Source organism: Nylanderia fulva, unplaced genomic scaffold, assembly GCF_048542155.1.
Source record: "Nylanderia fulva isolate GAGA-0341 unplaced genomic scaffold, ASM4854215v1 Scaffold87, whole genome shotgun sequence".
NCBI lineage: Eukaryota > Metazoa > Arthropoda > Insecta > Hymenoptera > Formicidae > Nylanderia > Nylanderia fulva.
The window spans coordinates 144,758-169,264 of record NW_028190993.1 but is presented as its reverse complement, the minus strand read 5'-3'; the positions used below and the strand labels follow the sequence as shown (position 1 = coordinate 169,264).

At 27.3% G+C, this 24,507-nt stretch overlaps 2 protein-coding genes and 1 pseudogene across 4 annotated transcripts; all 3 read left to right on the top strand.

Moving 5' to 3' along the window:
* The first annotated feature begins 2,002 nt into the window (after nt 1-2,002).
* Nucleotides 2,003-5,702, top strand: LOC114944395 (G protein-coupled receptor Mth2-like). Its single transcript, XM_085489527.1, has 5 exons — nt 2,003-3,206; nt 3,667-3,745; nt 4,287-4,480; nt 4,557-4,722; nt 5,222-5,702. Exons 1-5 carry the CDS (start codon nt 2,060-2,062, stop codon nt 5,463-5,465), a joined length of 1,830 nt encoding a protein of 609 aa, XP_085345653.1. The 5' UTR covers nt 2,003-2,059; the 3' UTR covers nt 5,466-5,702.
* Nucleotides 5,703-7,814: 2,112 nt separating this feature from the next.
* Nucleotides 7,815-12,342, top strand: LOC114944408 (G protein-coupled receptor Mth2-like). 2 transcript variants are annotated; one of them, XM_029320295.2, is made up of 6 exons: nt 7,815-9,367; nt 9,829-9,907; nt 10,438-10,631; nt 10,708-10,873; nt 11,383-11,640; nt 12,133-12,342. In XM_029320295.2, the coding sequence occupies exons 1-5, from the start codon at nt 8,224-8,226 to the stop codon at nt 11,624-11,626; spliced, it is 1,827 nt and encodes a 608-aa protein (XP_029176128.2). In that variant the 5' UTR covers nt 7,815-8,223; the 3' UTR covers nt 11,627-11,640; nt 12,133-12,342. The 2 variants fall into 2 exon arrangements, with proteins under 2 accessions (XP_029176128.2, XP_029176127.2); XM_029320294.2 differs by having other exon boundaries at nt 11,383-12,342.
* A 1,947-nt stretch (nt 12,343-14,289) lies between these two features.
* On the top strand, nt 14,290-23,530 carry LOC114944396 (gem-associated protein 5-like; annotated as a pseudogene). Its single transcript, XR_014926350.1, has 16 exons — nt 14,290-14,346; nt 14,981-15,297; nt 15,429-15,778; nt 15,980-16,294; nt 17,559-17,826; nt 17,917-18,142; nt 18,203-18,284; nt 18,359-18,726; nt 18,955-19,198; nt 19,924-20,133; nt 20,256-20,394; nt 20,474-20,731; nt 21,768-21,978; nt 22,329-22,547; nt 22,677-23,106; nt 23,265-23,530. The product of XR_014926350.1 is annotated as a gem-associated protein 5-like (transcript).
* Nucleotides 23,531-24,507: the final 977 nt, after the last annotated feature.

The following is a 24,507-nucleotide window of genomic DNA, read 5'->3' as shown; positions in this document are numbered from 1 at the left end:
ATAAACATTTTTATGGAAGGTTAAAAACAATAAATACAATAAATTTTATAAAGTATAAATAAAATAAATAAAAATCATAATAAATAAAAATAAATATAAAGCGACAAGGATCCAAATTAATAATTTAATTTAAACAATTTAACAATTTAACAATAACAATTTAAATAAAATATATTTACTTAAAGTAAATCAAGAATATCGTTGTACATGTCATTTAGGTTATCAGTGTCCTTTTGCAAATTAATAGAGTTTATCTGTTTTTTAATAAAAATCATCTCACTTATCTCTCTCTTTTTTACCTATATGTGCCTCGTTGTGTAAGATGGACACATTTGACCAGTCAAATTCATGTTTAAAAAAGGTTCTATGTTTACTGATAACCGAATGGCATGTTTCATGTTTTTTAATATCGAAGTTATGCTCTCTGATTCGAGTTTCTAAATGACGTTTGGTTTGCCCAATGTAACAAGAATCACAATCAATACAGGAGATCTTATATACAACATTAGTTCTTTTGCAAATTGGAAGTCTATTCTTTCCTTTTATAATCAATTTGTCTAATTTATTATTAACCTTGAACAAAACTTTTAACCCTCCTCTTTTTAAAATTCTTTGCACATCCTCACTCAAGCCTTTGACATAAGGAAAACAGACAATATTAGAAGTGACATATGCATTCCTACCTCCTTGTGGGTGACCATCAAATGATTTTAAATGTAATTGATGTAATCTTTTGCTAATAATTGAGTTAATTAAACCCAATGGATAACAATTATTCACGAGAATCTGTTTTACTTTTATAATCGGACTTATTTGCGAAATACTGTCGATGTTGTTACAGTGTCAATTTACATGTCAGTGCGAACTATCGGTTCTCTCTTTTTCACTTTTAAGAATGTCATTCTGCTGTGTTACAACTGACAGTTACCTGATCATTCGTTGATTGGAATATGTATTTTAATTCAATAGGTATTTATGTATATTTTATTATAATTTTGAGTTCTCTTATACATCGATTATTCACTGATTTTTTTTATTGTTTTTATTTTATTTATTGTATTACCGAAATGTATTATGTAATTTTATAGCCTGAAGAGGACCTAATTGATGGTCGAAACGTCGTTTCTTTTCTAATAAAAGAAATTTAAAATTAGCCGGTGTTGATCAATAAATTCCTGCCTAATTTGGTTTTATAAAAAATAAAATTTTAGTTAAAAAAACTTGGTGCGCTGCTAAATGATATCCTAATGATATTGAAACTAAATTATTTGTTACTTTAAAACGTATTGCAGTTAAGATATATTTTGTAGTTAAATTAATTTATGTAACTTTAAGGTGCATTGTAATTTTGAAACTTAGCAACGCGCCCAGTTTTTTTAACTAAAATTTTATTTTTTTTTAATTTTATATTAGTTTACTATTCATCTATGGTCAGTTTGGTCAATTACTTAACAACCTTGTTTTTAATTGAGACTGACAATATACAATTTATCTTGTTTTTTATCAAACTAACATCAGAAGTTTCAGAGTACGATATTTCTTTTCCTGTACAATTAAGAGTTATAGGTGTATAATTTTATAATAGTAGATAACATTGTGTGTGTGTGTTTCCTCGCAAAGTTATCCACTCGTCATTCTTGGTAGTTTCATTTCCGCTCTCGTACAAACACGTATTAACTTATACAATATACTCTTCTTTCAAGAAAGTAACGTCAAAGCCGAATATAGTGATACATTATATATATTGTACTAAATCTAGTGTAATAATTAAAAATTAACCGCGTAATCTTCTACATTAACATTTTTAGAATAAAATCAGATCAATATTTCTACATTTTGTAGAGAAAGATAAAAAAAGATTATTTAATTTCATTATATGTGTATATTACGCATTTGATACATATTTTTCATTTGATTGGTACAAAAGCTAAAGTAGACACAAAATAAATATGGATGTTTTTAATTATTAAAAATTACACTTTATATGAAAAATAATGTACTAACAGGAGTTTGATTGATTTCACTATACAATTCTTCCAGTGTATCCTTTTGTGAAGTAATGTTTGTAAAAAATTTCGCGTTTCTGTGTTGCGGGTTTTTACTCCTCATCATTTCGTTATCGAAACTTCAGCAAAATTTCACCAACAACAAAGACGAAGATTCTAATTTGACAGTACAAGACGAGATATATGTGGATTCTACAATAATTTATAACAACGAGATAAAATCCCAGCGATATGATTTGTATGAAAGGTTTACCGACAACACGCAATATAACGAAATGGAATATGAATTTAGCGCTATTTCCACGAATATCGATCGAGAGGATGTTGATTTGATATTACATAATCTAAAAAGGCGTTCTGCTCAAAATCATGAGGATGATGACAAAATACTGACATCCTCTCACATCAATTCGACAAATGTCAATCATAAAAAAAACTCTACATCACAGAAGGTTTATGAAAACTTGCTTGAAAAGAATTACTCCATGTCGAATAAAGTCTTTGAAAATTCCACTAAGCATGGTAATAAAAGTAACATTGTCCCATACGAAACTTGCTATAATACTACTTGCATTCTGTTCTGCTGTCCCTTTGGCTATAGGATGAGGGTGAATGACAGCCAGTGCATTCCAGAGAAAATGAAATATGTTTTTCCGAATGTGTACGAATACACGAACGATTTAATGCAGAACGAAAGTAAGCGAGTGGACGAATTCTTTCAGTTAGCCGTCTACAATCCGTGCTTGAAAGCGCAACGTTTCACGGTAGGCGACGGTTATCAGTACGAATATAAAATTTTTGCCAATGGTTCTATTTATTTGCCTCATTATAAAACATTATTTAAATCGACATATTCGACATCATATTGCCTCGCCGTCTTCGTGGAAAGAGGGAGTAGGTTTGAAGTGACTTACTGTTTAGAAATAAATGATGAAGTCTACAGGAACTCATTGAAACACAAATTATCTGAGTTCAGTTGGATAACTCATATAATATATATATATTCCAGCTTGATATTAGCGTCTATATTCTTTTTGGTGGCAGTATTTTTTGTGTATTCCATATTGCCAGAACTCCGAAATGAACACGGCTTCATGTTGCGCAATTACACTGCAATTGCAGCCATCGGATTCATGATTGATATTGTGAGACTTTTACATGTCAACGAGCATGTGTTATATCCCGTCTGTATTACAATTGGTACAGTATATCTAACAATAAATTACATAAATATATAAAATCAATGCAGAACATATTTGTCAAGCATAACGTATATCCGCATATTAGTATATCTTCTTCATTATTTGAGTATATATAATACTTGTTAAATGCAACTGTCAATAATGAATTAAACTAAAATTTAATGTATTTTAATTATAATTTCTGAGTTTGTTCAAAAAAAAAATATATATATATAATTTTGCGTTTTAAAATGTTGCAGTGTTATATCTTGAAATAGTATTTAATTTAATATTGGTAGTATCAATATTCATAATAATGAATAAATATTGTTATAAACTTTTGGTGTAAAATGTACAAAATCCGTTTTAGTGTGAACAATCAAAAACGTGAAACTTTCGATTTTTTCCATTTTAACGCACACGCTTAGTGATGAAAATAATATTTATCATCATAGCCTTTATTTATCTTCATTTTTCAGCCTTTTTTGGATATTTTTGTTTTATGTCGGGTTACTTCTGGCTCAGTACCATGAGCTTTAATATGTGGCGGACGTTCAGGTAAATAGCCAAGTATTTTATTTGTACTTTAGTTCTTGACTTCTCATTTTAATTTGTCTTTACATAATTGCTTTATAGTATTAAATAAACAAATACTTTTGTCAAGATAACGTAATTTTTTTTGAAATTAGAAAAATGGCATATATTAGATAATAAACATTATATACTTAATTTATAAAATATTTATAAAATATTACAACGTAATTTAATTCGCATTAATGGAACTATTCTGGAATGTTTTTTTTTTTTTCAATTTACAAGTTTGATATTTATATCGCGTTGATCTTTTTTATGTATAAAATAAAGTAGTACACAATCATTTTTTAACACAAATATATTTTTTGGTTCTAAAAACTAAATCAAAATATAAGTTATCTTTGTCTCTAGAATATCTATGTAAATATATAATTGTTTCTAAATGTTATACAACGTTATATTTTTTATCGTAACTGATTGTGAGTGCGACGTGTCGTATTATATAATATACTTTTATTTTTATCTACACTTATATAATTAAATATAATATATACATAAATTGCAGAGATTTCTCTTCGTTACAAAGAAACGTCAGACAATCAGGAAAAAAAAAGTTGGTGCATTATGCTATTTTTGCGTACGGATGTCCATTTGTACTTGCTATTGTTTGTGTTATCGTAGTGGATTTTGTTTCCGATTTAATGCCAAAAATTTTGAGACCAGAATTCGAAATGGGATTTTGTTGGTACTTTACGAAACGTACGTCTCGAATAACTTTATTAAATGCTACGCATTTTAAAAGTATGTAACAGCATATGAGATATCATATTTGCAGATTTGGAAGCGTTTATATTGTATTTTCATTGGATCACAACTGTCTGTATTATTAGTAGCATTTGCTTATCTATTTCTGCGGCAAGGAACATCAAACGTTACGAAAAGGATGCAAACTTCAGGCTACTAGATTCGGAAAGTAAGCAGTATAATGACAATAAGAAATGGTATGTATACTCACATTTTTGCATCAGTCTATGATAATATTGTGTTAATGAGATTTATGCAGATATATTTTTGCCAATACTTCTGCCGACAACATCACACTTGCTTAATTCGCATTTCTGGTAAAAGATAATTAATTGTAAAGAGATAATTAATTGTAAAAGATACACATATATTTTACTATGCTCATTTTTTTTCCTTCTATTGTGTAATAACATAATCTATAAAAGAAGAAAAACATTTATTTCTGTAACTTGCATCGGGTCTTTTCGAAAAAGTCTGTAATTCTCGAAATGTCATAAAGAGTGACTATAAAAACGAATATATATTTATTACATAAAAATTACAGTTTTGAAGCATTTCTTTAAATAACTTTTTCTCATTTCCCTTTTTTAAGAATTGTAATTTGTTCCATCATTTTTTAATTTAATAATTTGATATAGATAGAATTTGTTTTTTTTATTGAAAGATGACTAAATATTAATATATATTTGTTTGCAGGTTGAATCTATATATAAAGTTATTTAATCTGATCTTTATCATTATGGGTATAAATTGGTTTCTGCATTCAATTTTCTGGATCTATACAATAGAATTACATGATTATAGTTATTACATTAATTGTGTTTATTGTTTGTTAAATGTAGTGCAGAATTTCTTCATTTTTATCATATTTGTATGGAAAAAAAAAGTTAAGTTGATGTTACGGAAACGATTCGGATCCGAAACGAATACATCGACTTGAATACCACATTTAAGAAATCTATGAAGGAAAAGTCGAACTCTTGCGGAGAAGAAAACTGTGTAATGATTTAAATTTTGTAAACATTTATTTTCAAGAAATATTATTTTATTATAGCTATACAATATATTGTGCTATATTATTATAAAAAAGGTAACTAATTCCAATAAAAATATTATATATTTATAAATGTATGTATGTATATAAAGGGAAATTAAAATTTGTTTCAACTAATGACATGGTCCATACAAATAAATTACGACTATTTTTTAACCCGACTGTGTTAAACTTATTTATTATTTAAAAATAGTATTTTTTAAATAGGGGTTCAGTGTAAATAAACTACTAAATGATATTATACATATATGTACACACACATTGAGAATGCTAAAATTATTTTATTCTAATATTATGCACATGAGAGTAAATTCTCGAATTCGTATATAAATAATATTTCTGCATTATAAAAAGCAGAATATCTGAAATAGTGATTATATATAAAAAGATATTTAAAGAACAATTATAAATTTATGTCATAAGTTCAAAAGATGTAATATGACTTGCACATAAACTAATAAGTTACGGAGAAAAGTGTTGTTTTACATTTTTACAATAATTTAAATTTAACATGTACGATTATTATTGCCCATTACATGCAGCGAAGACTACAAAAACATTTTTAATTTTCGACAAATTTAAACTTCAAGAAAATATAAATATGTTGGCTGAAATAGCGATGGCGTTGCATCGATTATTGCAAAACTTAATTATTTTGCTATACAATTGAATAATTGTGCGCGAGACACAAATTTGCTTGGTACACTGTCAATACTTTTTAGGAATTATATCTCAATTGATAATTCACGCACAATTATTTAATTGTACAGCTAAATTGGTTTTTGCAATATCCAAAAATCGCGTTCAGCTTTGTTAGCCTACATATTTATATTTAATAAATAACGAGAGCCGAATATAATTCTTAATTGTTATTAAATTTCAAGTATTACAGGAAAACTACCAGAAATGTTCTTAATTTATTTATTTTTTTTTTTTTTTTTTTAGTTTTTCTACGTAATTATCATTTACAATGGAAACACTAGACATTGTTCCTTCCGATTTGGTTGAATATGAAATATGTTGTAGTCCTATTTTCACACTAATCTATGATATAAAACGACCCAACTGTCAAGCAATCTTGAAAACATAAAATGTAACCCCACTAATCTTACATAAAAATGGACTTTAAAAAACCTTTTTTTTTAGAAAAAAGTAAAAAAGGGCGCCAAGTTCAACTGTATGTAAAAAAGTGTAGTAAAAAACAGTATGTTTTTCAAAGTACTGTAAACCTATGTTGTAAAATTTAAATTTGTAAAAAAATAATAATATCACAAAGTTACGCCACACAAAAATATATACCAAAAATTAAAAAATAAAAAATTAACACAAAATAAAAAAATAAAAATTATGTTAAAAAAACTTAGCGCTACTTTTCCGAATTGCTGCAATGTATCTTATCTGTAATATATCTTAGAGTAACAAATAATTAATTTACTGCAATAAAATTATAATATATAATAAATTTTTTTTCAATTGCTTGCATTTATAAGCGTAATTTTATACTAGCTTATTTATATACGATGATTCGACGATAACAGAACTCGGTGAACGTGTTTCGAAGCAGAATGTGTATGTAATCTACATTTATCATTAAATATGCGAAGTATATTTTTCAACGTAACATTTTCAGCAATTATGAAGCGTAATAATTATAGATCGCACACACAATTATCGGAAAGCGTTTGCAAACAAAAAGAATTCTAAACAAATTGCGCAACGATCTCATAAGATGGTCGTAACCTCATTATATCATTGTCAAAATCTCATTAGATTGTTACAATATTAGATAATAGCTTAATAATTGCAACACTTATCATCGAAATTTCAAATTAAAAGAACAAACACAAAACAATGTGCAAGCATATTAATCATTCTATATTCTTATTCTGTGTTTATCAATTTTTAATTGTCATTATTTATATTTTAATATATTTTTGTAATAAAACTACATTCAAAATTATGTCTAACATATGCGCACAACGTGATTCGAGATAGCCAATCACACGGATAAGCAACAACAATGTCAATAACGTGCTCTTTTTAGAAGGGCGGATACATTGCTGAATTGATCAAACTAACGTGAGAAGTTTCAACATACGTTCTTTGTTTTCCATGTACAATTATAAGTTAGAGGTGCATAATTTTATAATAATAGACTCACTGTGTGTGTGTGTTTCCTCGCAAAGTTATCTACAACTCGTGATCCTCAGCAGTTTCATTTCCTCTCTCGTTCAGAGACGTATTAACTTATGCAATATTTTCTTCTTTCAAGAAAGAAACGTTAAAGCCGAGTATAGTGATACATAATATATATTTTACTAAATCTAGTGTGATAATTAAACATTAACCGCGTAATTGTCTACATTAACATTTTTAAAACAAAATCAGACTATTATTTCTAAATTTTGTAAAGAAAGACAAAAAGAAAATGATAATTTAATTTCACTATATGTGTATATAACACACACATACCTTTCATTCAATTAATACAAGAGCTAAAATATGCACAAAATAAATATAGATTATTTTATAATTAAAAATTAAAACTTGAAGATTAAAACTCATTATGAGACATTAATGAATGTTCTAACAGGTTAGCTTGATTTTACTATCTAATTCCTCTAGTGTATTCTTCTGTGAAATAATGTTTGTAAAAAATTTCGCTTTTCTGTGTTGCGGGTTTTTACTCCTCATCATTTCGTTATTGAAACTTCAGCAAAATTACACCAACAACGAAGACGAAGATCCTAATTTGACAGTACAAGACGAGATATATGTGGATACAATAATTTATAACAACGAGATAAAATCACAGCAATATGATTTGTATAAAAGGTTTACCGACAACACGCAATATAACAAAATGGAATATGAATTTAGCACTATTTCCACGAATATTGATCGAGATAATGTTGATTTGATATTACATAATCTAAAAAGGCGTTCTGCTCAAAATCATGAAGATGATGACAAAATACTAACATCCTCTCACATCAATTCGACAAATGTCAATCATAAAAAAAACTCTACGTCACAGAAGGTTTATGAAAACTTGCTTGAAAAGAATTACTCCATGTCGAATAAAGTCTTTGAAAATTCCACTAAGCATGGTAATGAAAGTAACATTGTCCCATACGAAACTTGCTATAATACTACTTGCATTCTGTTCTGCTGTCCCTTTGGCTATAGCATGAGGGCGAATGACAGCCAGTGCATTCCAGAGAAAATGAAATATGTTTTTCCGAATGTGTACGAATACACGAACGATTTAATGCAAAACGAAAGTAAACGAGTAGACGAATTCTTTCAATTAGCCGTCTACGATCCGTGCTTAAAAGCGAGACGTTCCACGGTACACGACGGTCATCAGTACGAATATAAGATTTTTGCCAATGGTTCTATTTATTTACCTTATTATAAAATATTGTTTAAATCGACATATTCGACATCATATTGCCTCGCCGTCTTGTTGGAAAGAGAGAGTAGGTTTGAAGTGACTTACTGTTCAGAAATATCTGATGAAGTTTTCAGGAATGCTTTGAAGCAGAAACTACCTGAGTTCAGTTGGATAACTCAATTAATAAATATATATTCAAGCTTAATATTAGTAGGTGTATTATTTTTGTTGGCAATATTTCTAGTGTATTACATATTGCCAGAACTTCAAAATGAACACGGCTTCATGTTGCGCAATTACACTGCAGTTGCAGCTATTGGATTCATGATTGAAGTTGTAAGACTTTCACATATCAAAGAGAATCTGTCATATCCCGCCTGTATTACAATTGGTACAGTATAGCTAACAATAAATTACAAAAATATATAAAATCAATGCAGAACATATTTGTCAAACATAAAGTATATCCGCATATTAGTATATCTTCTTCATTATTTGAGTATATATAATACTTGTTAAATGCAACTGTCAATAATGAATTAAACTAAAATTTAATGTATTTTAGTTATAATTTCTGAGTTCGTTCAAAAAAAAATATATATATATATAATTTTGCGTTTTAAAATGTTGCAGTGTTATATCTTGACATAGTATTTAATTTAATATTGGTAGTATCAATATTCATAATAATGAATAAATATTGTTATAAACTTTTGGTGTAAAATGTACAAAATCCGTTTTAGTGTGAACGATCAAAAACGCGAAACTTTCGATTTTTTCCATTTTAACGCACACGCTTAGTGATAAAAATAATATTTATCATCATAGCCTTTATTTATATTCATTTTTCAGCCTTTTTTGGATATTTTTGTTTTATGTCGGGTTACTTCTGGCTCAGTACCATGAGCTTTAATATGTGGCGGACATTCAGGTAAATAGCCAAGTATTTTATAGTGTACCTTAGTTCTTGGCTTCTGATTTTAATTTGTCTTTTCATAATTGCTTTATAGTATTAAATAAACCAAAACATTGTCAAGATAACGTAAATTTTTTGAAATTAGAAATGGCGTATATTAGATAATAACTATTACATATTTAATTTATAAATTATTTAGTACAACGTAATATTATAATCTGTTTCTATGAATAATATAAAGCAATACACGATAATGTTTTTTAACATAAATACGTTTTTTCCCCTGAAAATTAAAGAAAAATTTTAATTATCTTTGTCTGTAGAATATCTATGAAATATATAATAGTTTCTAAATGTTATACAATGTTATATTTTTCATCGTAATTGAATGTCACGTGTCGTATTATATATAAATGTACTTTTATAATTGCGTAGAATGGGTTTTCGAAAAAGCTTCGGTCAAAGACAAACATTAACATTTTATGTTAAGATTTCCTTTTTATCTACACTTATATAATTAAATATAATATATACATAAATTGCAGAGGATTCTCTTCGTTACAAAGAAACGTCAGACAATCAGGAAAAAAAAAGTTGGTGTATTGTGCTATTTTTGCGTACGGATGTCCATTTGTACTTGCTATTATTTGTGTCATTATTGTGGATTTTATTTCCGAGTATGTACCAAAAATTTTGAGACCAGAATTCGGAATGGGATTTTGCTGGTACTCTACGAGTCGTACGTCTCAGATAACTTTATTAAACGCTACGCTGTTTAAAAGTATGTAACAGCATGTGAGATATCATACTTACAGGTTTGGAAGCGTATATACTGTATTTTCACTCGGTCACAAGTGTCTGTATTATTAGTAGCATTTGTTTATCCATTTCTGCTGCAAAGGACATCAAACATTTCGAAAGGGATACAAACTTCAGTCTAACAGATTCGGAAAGTAAGCAGTATAATGACAATAAGAAATGGTACGTACTCTCACATTTTTCATCACTCTGTGATAATTTTTTATTATGTTAATGAGATTTGTGCAGATATATTTTTTTCAATATCTCTGCCGACAACATCACATACTCGCTTGATTCGCATTTCTAGTTAAAGGGAGAGATAATTAATTGCAAAAGATATATATATATATATTACTGTATTCATTCTTTTTTTTCTTTTTTTTCCTTCTATTGTGTAATAACATAATCTGTAAGAGAAGAAAAACATTTATTTCTGTAACTTCCATTTGGTCTTTTTGAAAAAGTATGTAATTTTTTAAATGTCGCAAGGAGTGAGTATAAACGAATATACAATATATTTATTACATCAAAATTACATTTTTGAAGCATTTCTTTAAATAATTTTTTCTCATTTCCCCCTTTTTAAGAATTTTAATTTGTTCCATCATTTTTCAATTTAATAATTAGATAGATAGAATTTGTTCTTTTAATTGAAACATGACTAAATGTTAATATATATTTGTTTGCAGGTTTAATTTGTATATGAAGTTATTTATCGTGATTTTTATCATTATGGGTATAAATTGGTTTCTATATACAATTTCATGGTTCCTTATGACAAATTTTTATAATTATAGCAACACCATTAATTGTCTTTATTGTTTGTTAAATGCAGTACAGAATTTCTTTATCTTTATCATATTTGTATGGAAAAAGAAAATCAAGTTGATGTTACTGAAACGATTCGGATTCAATTCGAATGCATCGACTTGAATATCACATTTGAGGTATCTATGTAGAAAAAGTTGAACTCTTGCGGAAAAGAAAACTGTCACAAAAGTTTTATCGCAGATCAAAAATCAACGAGTGTTTGCAATTTAATAGAATCTTATTACTAAAATTGAAAGTTTTACAATGTTATATTTTACGTAATGTTCAGATTTCTTCTCAAAGAATTTAATTTAAAATTTTACATGTAATATTTGTATTATCGGTGCATATAATTGAGTCAAATTGATTTAAATGTAAACATTTTTCTTCAAAAAATAATCTTGTATAATAGCTATACAATATATTGTGCTATATTATTATAAAAAAGATTTCTGATTCAAATAAAAACATATTATATATTTATAAATATATGTATGTATAATATATAAAGGCAAATTAAAATTTGTTTTAAATTGGTGACATATTCTATACAAATAACTTGCGAATAATTTTACACGCGACTGTGTTAAATGTATTTATTGTTTAAAAATGGTATTTTTTTCTAATAGGGGATTTAGTGTAAATGAACTACGTCAAAAGCGCGTTCGTACATATTATACATATATGTACACATTGAGAATGCTAAGATTATTTTATTTTAATATTATGCACATAAGAGTAAATTCTCGAATTTGTATATAAATAATATTTCTGCATGATAAAATGCAGAATATCTGAAATAGTGATTATGTATGGTATAAAAATATATTAGATATTTAAAGAACAATTATAAATTTATGTCATAAGTTTAAAAGATGTAATATGACTTGCACATAAAATAATAAGTTACGGAGAAAAGTGTTGTTTTATATTTTTACAATAATTTAAATCTAACATGTACAATTATTATTGCCAATTACATGCAGTGAAGACTATAAGAACATTTTTAATTTTCGAGAAATTTAAACTTCAAGAAAATATAAATATAATGACTGAAAGAGCCGTTGTGTCGATTATTACAAAAATTAATTTTTTCGCTACAATTGAATAATTATGCGCAAAACACGAATTTGCTTGGTACACTGTCAAAACTTCTTAGGAATTGTATCTCAATTGATGATTCACGCACAATTATTTAATTGTACCGCTAAATTGGATTTCGCAATATCCAAAAATCGCGTTCGGCTTTGTTAGCTTACATATTTATATTTGATAAATAACGAGAGCCGAATATAATTCTTAATTATTGTTAAATTTTAAGCATTACAGGCAAACTACCAGAAATGTTCTTAATTATTTTTTTTTTAGTTTTTCTATGTAATTATCATTTATAATGAGAACACTAGACATTGTTCTCTCCAAATTGGCTGAATCTGAAATATGTTGTACCTAGTCCTATCTTCACACCAATCCATAGTAGGTAAAAAAAAAACGACGCAAGTTTAACTGTATGTAAAAGTGTGTAGTAGAAAAAACAGTATGTTTCAAAGTAGTGTAAACTTATGTTGTAAAATTAAAATTTCTAAAAAAATAATTATATCAAAAAGTTACGCCAAACAAAAATTGCTTGCATCAATAAGCGTGATTTTATACTAACTTATTTATATACGATGATTCGACGATAACAGAACGCGGTGAACGTGTTTTATTTTTTGAAGTAGAATGTGTATATATTTCTATGAGAAAAAAATCTACATCTATTATTAAATACGCGAAGTATATTTTTCAACGTAACATTGTAAGCAATTATAAAGCGTAATGATTATAGCACACACAATTATCGGAAAACGTTTGCAAACGAAAAAAATTCTCTCTTGGTGTTACATCGTATAGAGAGTCATTACCAGGTAGTAATAATGACTCTCTATACTTGTATTAAAGCAACACGCTCTGTTATGCATCTCTGCCGAATAGATTATTCTGGATAAAGGTCAACGATGCTCCAAAACTCGTGTATGAAAGAGTATCAAGATTATGAGGAAAGAAAATTTAAATAATGTTTACGTCAACAATAAATATAATAATTAATAAATAAATATTATTTGTATTGTACTCGTTGTTTACTGGGAAGTTATTGATAAATAAATATAAGTAAAGTACATAAAGTAAAAATATCATATTATTAACTTGAAAAATTTAAATTAATTTAACACGATTCATTATAATACATGTTACACGCACACAGTTTGTAAATCTCTTGTTATATACATTTAAAGTTCTGTAACTTTATCTTCGATACATCTTTTCATTTTAAAATTTGAATCCAACGTAATGTAATATAGTGTAAAAACAAAGTTGTCGAGAAAAACAGTTACTATATTATAATTAATTTATTTACAATAATAACATCTATGTAAATATTAGTTAAAATATTAAATATCATATATTTAATCAGTCAAAAATACGTTTTATTGCAAAATAAATAATAAAAATCTAATGAAAACTATATAATAATAATAAGTTGTCTATGTTTAATGTTGCGTTTTACAAATATATATTTGTTTGAAGGCGTTTTTGAATTTATTTTGCGGCTTTATGTGACGCACACATTTGTTAAGTTTTATATCGCTATCTTCTTTAGACTTTTTCTCATACTCTTCTTCGATGTAGAATGTAGATACAAATAATACATACACACACGTCGAAAAATAAATTAAGGACTTCCCAAGGATATACACGTATCTCGAATTTAACGCGTCTAAAGTCGTTTCAGACGTATGTTAAACGGACAACAGTGAACAGTGAAAGCCGACACTCGCCGTTGATTTATTAAATATCACAAGGTAATTTTTAGAATTTAAACTATTTTTTCTTATCCTCTTTGTCATCGAATTACGGACTACATAGCTATATTATAAATAATCAGTATTATATCAACATATAAACGTCGAGAAAAATTTTTAAAAATGATTTACAACTTTGTTACCGTCATTACTTTATTATATAACATTATACATTTTTTTCTTGTATTATGATGCAAAAAATGCATTTTTACGTCGTAAACTGACTCTCTTTTGTAAAGATTATTCTTTTTCTCTTGTTTATAAAACAAAATATATGAACTCTACTTTATACAAAATTTCGTTGTAATATATATTTTATAAAAATTATTCTATATTTCTTCAAAATTTATATAAAATATATATAATTTTATATAATAATTTTGTAAAAAATTATTACATAATTATTATATAATTATTATATAATTTATATGTAATTTATATTAAAAAAATTTATATATAAATTTATATTATTTTATTTATATTATTTATATAAAATTTAATATATTAAATTTATATATAATTTCTATAAATCCATATAAAATTTTATAAATATGTATTATGGAAATTGTAATTTCTTTTTATGAAATTTTGTCATAATATTGCGTGGAATTTATTCTATCTTTCTTATCTAAAGGAAATACAAAAAAGATGAACGAAATCATGTTGCCACCCTCGCCAAACTGGTATCTGAGCAATATTCTCGCATGCTCGAAACGAGGAACTTTGGCATGGGGCACCAGGAATTCTATCGTTTTTCCCAGACAAAACGAAGATCAAAGTGGTTTATACTATTCAGTAATTAACAATGCTTTTAAGGATAGAGTGACATCATTAGCATTCTGTCCTAGGCACGACAATCCAGAATTACTAATTTCTGGTGGTGATGAGGATAGCGTCAAAATTTGGGACGTGGATGCGTTAGAATTGGTCTTCATGAACTCCTTTAAAGTTGTAAGCAAGACGTTGCAAAATAAAGCTAAAATTTTGTATATTTATCTTATTTAACATTATAAAAGTATTAATTCTCTTATTTAAAAAATAATAATTTCTTAATTATTAATGTAACTGTTTTTTTCATATAGGGTAAATCAATTATAGGAGTTGATTGGTCAATCAAAAATACCAATCTTGCATATGCAATAAATTCAGAGAGCTGTCTAATGTATTATTACGTATCATATCAGATGTCGAAGATAATATGTCTAGGCCAGTTAACTCCTACATGTTTGGCTTCGTGTCCTCACGACTCGAGTCTTATAGCGATAGGTACCAAAAGTGGATTAATTTATATTGTTGAAAATGAAACAATATTATATAAATTGAAGGGTCACAAGAAGGAAATAGTCAGTTTGTCATGGTGTTCTTCGGATATGAATGTCTTAAATGGAAATAATAAAAGAGATTTACTTTTAGCTTCTGGCGCAAAAGAACAGTAAGATAAATTTTTCATAATATTTTTATGTTATCTCGTATATTGAATTAATTAAATATGTGAAATATATGTGAATATTATATCAAAAAATAGACAGATATAAGTAACATCTAAAATATATTATTAGCTCTATCTTCATAACATTTTCTTTTTAAATATTGAAATCAGGGAACAATTAATAGTAGACATTCTTTTTACTAGATCTGTGTTTATTTGGAGAGCTGGTGGAGATGGTAAATGCGAGGCTGTGATAGAAATATCGAATTTGCCACACGGACATGATTATATGCCTAATAAACGCAAACCCGTTATGATTTAGATTGCAGTGTGTTGGGTGGAGCCTGAAGTGCTTTTAACTTCCTCTGCTTGGAGTGAACTTCTATCCTGAGATCTATCCACGAACAAAAATGAATTGACGTGTAAGTTGTTACATGCATGTCACAACAGACAATTGTTTTTCATAGCCGCTCTATCCAAAAATGATACAATATCCAACAATGGGAAATCAGAGTCCGAGTGAGTAAAGATTTTTAATAGTGTTTAAACGTGGGATATGGAATGTAAACAGGGTTGGGTAATAACTAGTTAATTGGTTAAAAGTTTTTAAAAAAGTTAAAAATTTAATAACCTTTACTTTAGCTTAAATTTAAAATGTATTAATTTTTAACTTCGACTAATTATTTTTTACCTTAAACTCATTAACTTTTTATCTGAGAAAAATTTTTTTATCTCTGAATACTATTATTGTTCATCAATGCATTATTATTGTTTTTTTATAAGTTATATAAATGCATTATTTTTAAATTAAGATATTATTATTTTTATGGTCATTTGTCATAAATTATCGTTATCAAAAAATATATTTTTAATATGTAAAAATTAAAATTACTTTGTTTATTTTTATTATAAATTTTAAAAGAATTAGCAAACAAAATTCTAATTTAACATAAATAATGTTTTTAAAAATTAACTTTGATTTAACTTTAGTTAATTCGATCTTAACTTAATTTTAACTAATATAATTTTTTGTTTATGCAACTTTTAACTTAACTAAATTAATTTAACGTATAAGACGGGCAACAAGAGCCAAATCGCGGATGACAATGCGTTATCCTAACGAAACTAAATAATTTTTCGTTAGAAATAAATACCGGTGCACAAGGCACCAAATTTTTACTTGGACACGGCCAAGATTTTAAATATGAAATAATCTCATATTTTGAGATTTAATTTCAATACCCCTTTAACCCCCCTACGGAAAATAAATAAATGAATGCAAGAGAAAAATATAGATCCGAAAATCGCTGAATCGGGAATCGAACCCGAGACCTTTCGCTTGCCGGGCGACTGCTCTTCCAGCTGAGCTATTCAGATCCTTTCGATTCTATACTTTTCTCTGTTATATATATTAATGTTGGTAAACAAACGCATTTTTTAAGCCAGCGTGTATCAAATATAAGAGTTTATATTTGGGGGTATTGAAATTAAATCTCAAAATATGAGATTATTTCATATTTAAAATCTTGGCCGTGTCCAAGTAAAAATTTGGTGCCTTGTGCACCGGTATTTAATTCTAACGAAAAATTATTTAGTTTCGTTAGGATAACGCATTGTCATCCGCGATTTGGCTCTTGTTGCCCGTCTTATACGTTAAATTTATATTTATAAATTAATTTAATACGAAATTATATATAACTTTAACTGAGTTTTAAAAAATCATTATCTTACCCACTCCTGAATGTAAAAGCTATTGAAGCTCATAGTGTTATTTAAATTATAGACTGAGTGTTTAGACTTCGGCGCAAGATCGCTGGATTATATGTTGCAAACGGAACAACGATTCTATTAAATCGGCGATCCTGGAATATGAGATTCCTACTCAAGGAGACTTTATCTACTGCATGGCAGCTTGTGACATCGATACTTCGCTTATTGCATTTGGCGTTGGAGACGCGATGTTGCGTCTATGGAATTTTCCTAAATCTGAAAACGTAAAAACTTTTAATGTTGTATTGTATTGGACAAAGATAAAAGCAATGATAAGAGCGGTAAAATTATTTTTTAAATGAATTATTTCGAAATAAGAAATATTAAATAATATATCATGCAAATATTACTATGTGCATTTATTGTATCAGGTATCGTGGTTTCCTGAAAATAAATCCACAGTAGCTTTTGGTACCGAAGACGGTCGCGTTGGTGTATTCTACGAAATTGAAACTAATGAATCTCCTATATTATACAAACAGTATCATAGAAATACTATTTATAAACTTGAATGGGTTAAACTTAAAGAGAATGATTATTTATTCTCCTGTGCGGAAGGGGAATTAGTAGCGTACAAAAAATGCGAGCCAGACGACGGTAAGATGTCGAAACCCCCTATTTTATAACACTGTTTTATTATCACAACTTATATTTCAGAACCCATGTCCATAATTAAGAAAGCATGCACGGAATTTGCTTGGAAATCCAATTTGTGTTTAGCAATTGCGTTAGAAAATGGGTATAAATCATATCGATTTATTCTAAAACATAATGAAATAATTGCATCAAATATATGGATATTTCTTCTTTTAGATCGATCATGTTTTACGATCAGACGCTGAGGAAACAATATACGATACATATGTCAAGATCTATGATGACTTGCTTGGCGTGGCATCCCGAAAGTACAGCGACAGATAAATGCAAATCGTCAGCTGCCAATTACTTAGCAATTGCCTCCAATTGTAATATAATAGTTTTTGATATGTCAGAACTGATAAAGGACCTGGAAAGAGCGCTTCTTATGGATTGTGTCGAGGAAGAAGACATTAAAGAAAAAGGCAAATGCCACAACATAGTAGCAATGTTAAACGAACACAACGATAAAGTGGTGTGTTTAGCTTGGAGTCCAACACTTCAGCAAACACTTAGTTTCCGGTAGTGACGATCATGTTGCACAGGTAAAATATATAGCGTACAAATTATATGATAATTTAAATATACTCTTTCACTATTGGATGATTAATGTGTGCTTCATTGTGCGTTATTTATTAAATTTAAATAAAGGGTGATGGCAAAAAATTCTAAATTAAATTCTAAAAATTATTTTTAATGGTACAAAATAATAGAAGTGTGCACAGATATATATACACGATTATATATATACATTTTTAAATATTCTTTTTTAGGTTTGGAATATTGAAAAACAGGAACTGATAGGCACATATACGGGTCACAATGGATCTGTGCTATGTTGCATGTGGAGTCCCATAAAACCACAATTGATAATGACCGGCTCGTCGGACTTTACGTTACGCATATGGGATTATACTTTACCGGCGCAATCGCCGAAGCATCTCTCCCATATTAAAATCGTGAAAAAGAATTTGAAACCAAAAAATTGGTCAACAAATCAAACGGATGTACAGCAAAGTAATTCGATTATTCAAAAATGCAAATCGTCAAACAATCAATCTGATATATATATATATATATATATATATATATATATATATATATATATATAAGCATGCTTGCGTAGTAAAATTTCTTAGCTTATAATATATATATATATATATATATATATATATAATTAAGGGCGCCTGACGCACGGCAATTTGCCGATATCTGGCGTACGTAAGGTACATCGGTAGAGTCGCCGTCAAAATACACTGTAACGCATAAGTATATAAAAACTTACATCGTAACAGTTGATGTATATTTTGCAAAGTGTAAAATATTTATAATTAGTAAACGAAGTCTCAAACGCAATTTTGTCATTCTTGATTTTCGTCTTATTTTATCATGTAGAATCACTCCTTACATTTTGGCCCACCTGTTGCCGAACACCCTGTATATATATATATTTTAATAAATAAAATTAAATAATATTAAATAATAATATTATATATATATATATATATATATGCATATATACTGTAATATATATAATATTCTTATTATTTAATACTATTTAATTTTATTTAATAAATAATATATATCAATTTATAATAATTATCAATAATTATATAAAGTTAATTATATAACCCAATATATATATATATATATATATACATATATGTATAAATATTGTATATATATATATATATATATATATATATATATATATATAATTACATCGAGATTTTCGATTGCAGGGTTTCAAACAGAATTGAAGGAAAAAGAGAAAAATTCGTATTTTAATGCATATGATAAATTAATGAACAATGGAACTAAGATTTTAAATTTTATCAAAAATGATATAAAACGGAAACAAGGACAATACAAAGAAGATGATATATGTTATAATATTGCAAACATATCGCTGTTCTCAAAAAAGCATTTATTAAAACGTGTTGATCATGAAAGTAAATATTGGGTTATACATATATGTATATGTTATATACATATTATAGAATTTTCTATTTGTAAAATATATATTTAATATTCAATTACTAATTATTACTTACTAATTATTATTTTTTAACAGAATTAATTCAAGATAGTTCAAATGCCATTACTGAGATAAATATGTGGTGTAACAATCTGGCAAATGATCTGGCTTGTGCGGTTAAAAATCAAGAATTAAATGATTTTCTAGTATCACTCGTGTCTAATCTTTCTCAGAAGTATGTACAATATTTTTTTTTATAAGCAGTTAAGAAAAAATATTTTTTCCAAATTATAAATATTGATACAATTTTACAGAACATGGAGAGAAATATGCAAAGCGTACGCGCACCAATTAATAAGTCAAGGCAATGTGAGGAAAGCAGTGTCATATTTACTCTGTCTAGACGAAATTCACGAAGCCATAGAAGCATTTTTAAATGCTAATATGTTTAAAGAGGCTTACGTGCTTGCGAGGTGCAAATTGGATATCACCGATCCGTTTTTCGAAAAAATATTAGAATTATGGTCCGAATGGTGTCTGTCCAGTGGTCAATTAGAGCAAGCTGCTCATTGGTACGATAATTAATTTTATATAATTATTGATAATTATAATAAATTGATAAATATTATTTATTAAATAAAATTAAATAGTATTAAATAATAAGAATATTATATATATTACAGTATATATGCATATATATATATATAATATATATATATATATATATATATATATATATAATATTATTATTTAATATTATTTAATTTTATTTATTAAAATATATATATATATATATATATATATATGTAAGTTTATATAATAAATAATTTTATATAATTATTATATAATTTTATGTATTAAATATATATATATATATATACAGCCTAAAAAATATTGGAGAAAAATTGTTGGATATATACATATATATACAGGGTAGGCCATTTTAAAAAACGATCGTGTCCGGATCTTGTCTTAACTAGCTGGATCATGCTTGGACTTTGCCCTTATTGGTCGGAGCATGTAAAATAAGACTATCGAAAAGTGAATATTTTAAGAAATATTTTGTATTTTTATCAAAATGTAACTTTCGAGCTGTATAACTCGAAAAGTACGCAATGGAAAAACATTTGACTGTAGTGTTTTGGAAAGCTCTCGAGATCAGCTACAAGAATATGTAATAAAAAATAAGGGGTGCTATTTAAAAAAATTGAGGTGACCTTTGCGTGACCTTCAACTAAATATCCAAAGTCAAACTAATATCACCAGCTTATAGCCCCTTCGAAACCATACAACACATGTCTGAAACATTTTTCGATATTTCGCTTAGGAGAAAATTGATCGTATTTTTTAAAATGGCTTACCCTGTATATATATAAATACTATAATAAATATCTATAAATATACAATCTGTAATATAAAATGTAATTTATTTTATACATTTAATTTATAACATATATATTATATACATAAATATATATAATATATAATGTATGTCATAATTAAAAATTTAATGCAATTTGTGCGTCAAATAATAATATTGTTTTACGTAGCTTGAGTAATTAATGAAAAGTTTTATTGTAAATTTAACATATTGCATATATATTATAGTTATGTAGAGTTGAAACAGTACGATCAGGCGGCGAGAATTCTTACTCGTCGGAAAGACGTTCATTATTTCGAGGTAGCGTCTCAATTAACGTTTTTAAACGATGATGAAAAATATGGAATATCCTTAATTGTGGACGCGATGACATGTGCTCTTGTCAACTCAGACTGGTCGAAAGCGCGTTCCCTTATCGTAAATTTCCGACAAATTCAGGTAAAATATATATATATATATTTAAATTATTTACATATAAAATATAAATTATAAAATATGAATTATAAAATATGTGAATGGTAAAATATAAATTATAAAATAAAATTATACAACTATATACATAAATTTATTTCCAAATTTATAAAATATTAAATATGAATTTAATATTAAATATAAATTTTAAAATGTGAATTATAAAATATAAATTGTAAAATAAAAAACGTCGTCTATGTGACATCATAAGAATAAAGAATATTGTTTGATAGTTGGGTCGTTCATAATATACTATCTTATAAAATATGAATTGTAAAATATAAATTATAAAATTAAATGTTTTGTATTATCCGCAGTGTTTGAATGTGCATATCGACGTTCACGAGGCGATTACAAACGACTACGGAGAGCAAACTGAGTTTGATTCAATGCGGACGTGGTTGAAGGAAAGCAACGGACTGTTACAAACTTTTCAAATGAAATATAGTTCAGTTAATATGGCTTCTTATTATGACGCCTTGTGCAAGAATAAAAATATCATCACTAACTTAATAAATACAACAAAAAAAACAATGGTAAAAGGAGAAATAGAAATTAATATAAAAGATATCGTCTTCCATAAATAATACTTTCAATATTATAACAATACTCTATATTACGTGTGTAAGACCAATACTTATAATTAATTGAAATGGCGTTTTCAGATTAAATTAAATGCTAGTTATAGAATCGCTAAAGCGGTTACATGCGACGCAGAAGAGACTCGATTGAAACATTTGGCAACAATATTAGCTGACATATATTAATATGAGGAAATGTCATGTAAACACGGAAATATGACAAATGACAAAATTCATATTCTCGCGAAACTGGATAGCAAGAAACCAACGGACGAAGGCAGCATTTATGCGAAAAGCAATTATCCCGTATCGCAAAGTCTACGAGCTTACTTATGCATCGGTCTTCTGGATTGGATGCTTAATTATTGCAACAAGTTGTTAGCCGAGGAAGAAACACAATTTGTGGATTTGCTATTGGATTTGCTAGACGATGGCCTAAATGAAGTAGCTTTCTCTTATCAAAATCGCATTTGCAAACTTACTCAACTGGAAGAACAACTTTGGAATCACTTTTGTTAGTATTTTTCTTTTTCAATTTTGTAATTTGTTATAAATTTATATAGCATGTGCATTATTATTGCATATATTGTTGATTTGCATATAATTATATATAGCGTTAATTCGTCCATTTAATATTCTTTTTGCATATAATTTATATTTTAAATATTGCAGTAATTCCCAATGATGATAATGCTGATGAAAATGATGAGTATAAAAATATTAAGGAGAAGATCGATAAACTGAAACTTGAAGAACACGAATTTAGAGAGGAACGAGTTTGTATACCGAAATCCGAAGTTATTTTGGATAAAGCTTATTCACTTGTTTGGAAATTAAGTGATGATAATCGATTTCGATTTTTACATACTTTAGAGAAATTAAATAAAATACAAGAAATAAACTAACCCAAATTAGAAAAACCTTGTCAGAGAAGTTAATTAAAAGTATACCTCAAGAAATAGTTGAAATTATCAAAATACGAGATATAACCGGAGCTGAACTAAAAGAAAGCCCTATATCCTCAAATAATATATCATCAAATGTATTATAAATCACATATGCATGTAAATTTGCGTTTAATATAAAGTAAAATTTATAAAATTATATTTCTTTTAATAACTTTTTGTTAGATTATCGTAAATATTTAAAAAGTTTAGGTAGTCATTAGAACACATTGGTCTATACGTCATCGTAATTTAAAAAAATTAAATTAATTGAACTAAAATAATTAAATCAGAAAGAAATATTTTTATCGGCTCTCAATATTATGAATATAAATATGATGTTTTTTTTTTAAATCGGCCAACAGAGCCAAAGCACGAAAAATTAATTATTCGGAACTGTATCTCTTGGTTTGAGATCACTAAGTTCCATATATAAATTAATCTCGAAACTTATATATGGAGAAATAGGCGCGAAAAATATAGGTCCGAAAAGTTGCTGAAACGGGAATCGAAACCGCGTCTTTCACTTTCCGGGCGACTGCTCTTACCAACTAAAAGATACAGTTCCGAATAATTAATTTTTCATGCTTTGGCTCTGTTGGCCGATTTAAAAAAAACATCATATTTATATTTAAAATAATTAACATAACTTATAAAAAGTCTGCAGATTTTAAAAATCGTGTTCTTGATTCTCGATTTTCACTAATATTTTTCTATCAAAAGTAGATAAAATGAACAAGACAGATTTACTTCCTGTTAAAAGAATAATTAAAAAATTATTATAGCACTCAATACATAAGAAAATATATTAATTATGCAACGCATAAAAATTTAAAATTTAATTAGACTCGCGCGAGACTATATCCCTCATATTCTTTTCGTTGCGCGTCGCGCGCGAGACTGATGTCTATGCGAGGTTCCGTGAGCGCTTGATCGATGGTCACATGACCAATGAATCCACGTGACCACTG

Coding starts and splice junctions, on each gene's coding strand:
- LOC114944395 (XM_085489527.1), top strand. CDS start 2,060: ATGTTTGTAAAAAATTTCGCGTTTCTGTGTTGCGGGTTTTTACTCCTC. Junction 3,207..3,666: donor TCCCGTCTGTATTACAATTG/GTACAGTATATC, acceptor TTCATTTTTCAG/CCTTTTTTGGATATTTTTGT. Junction 3,746..4,286: donor AATATGTGGCGGACGTTCAG/GTAAATAGCCAA, acceptor CATAAATTGCAG/AGATTTCTCTTCGTTACAAA.
- LOC114944408 (XM_029320295.2), top strand. CDS start 8,224: ATGTTTGTAAAAAATTTCGCTTTTCTGTGTTGCGGGTTTTTACTCCTC. Junction 9,368..9,828: donor TCCCGCCTGTATTACAATTG/GTACAGTATAGC, acceptor TTCATTTTTCAG/CCTTTTTTGGATATTTTTGT. Junction 10,874..11,382: donor TATAATGACAATAAGAAATG/GTACGTACTCTC, acceptor ATTTGTTTGCAG/GTTTAATTTGTATATGAAGT.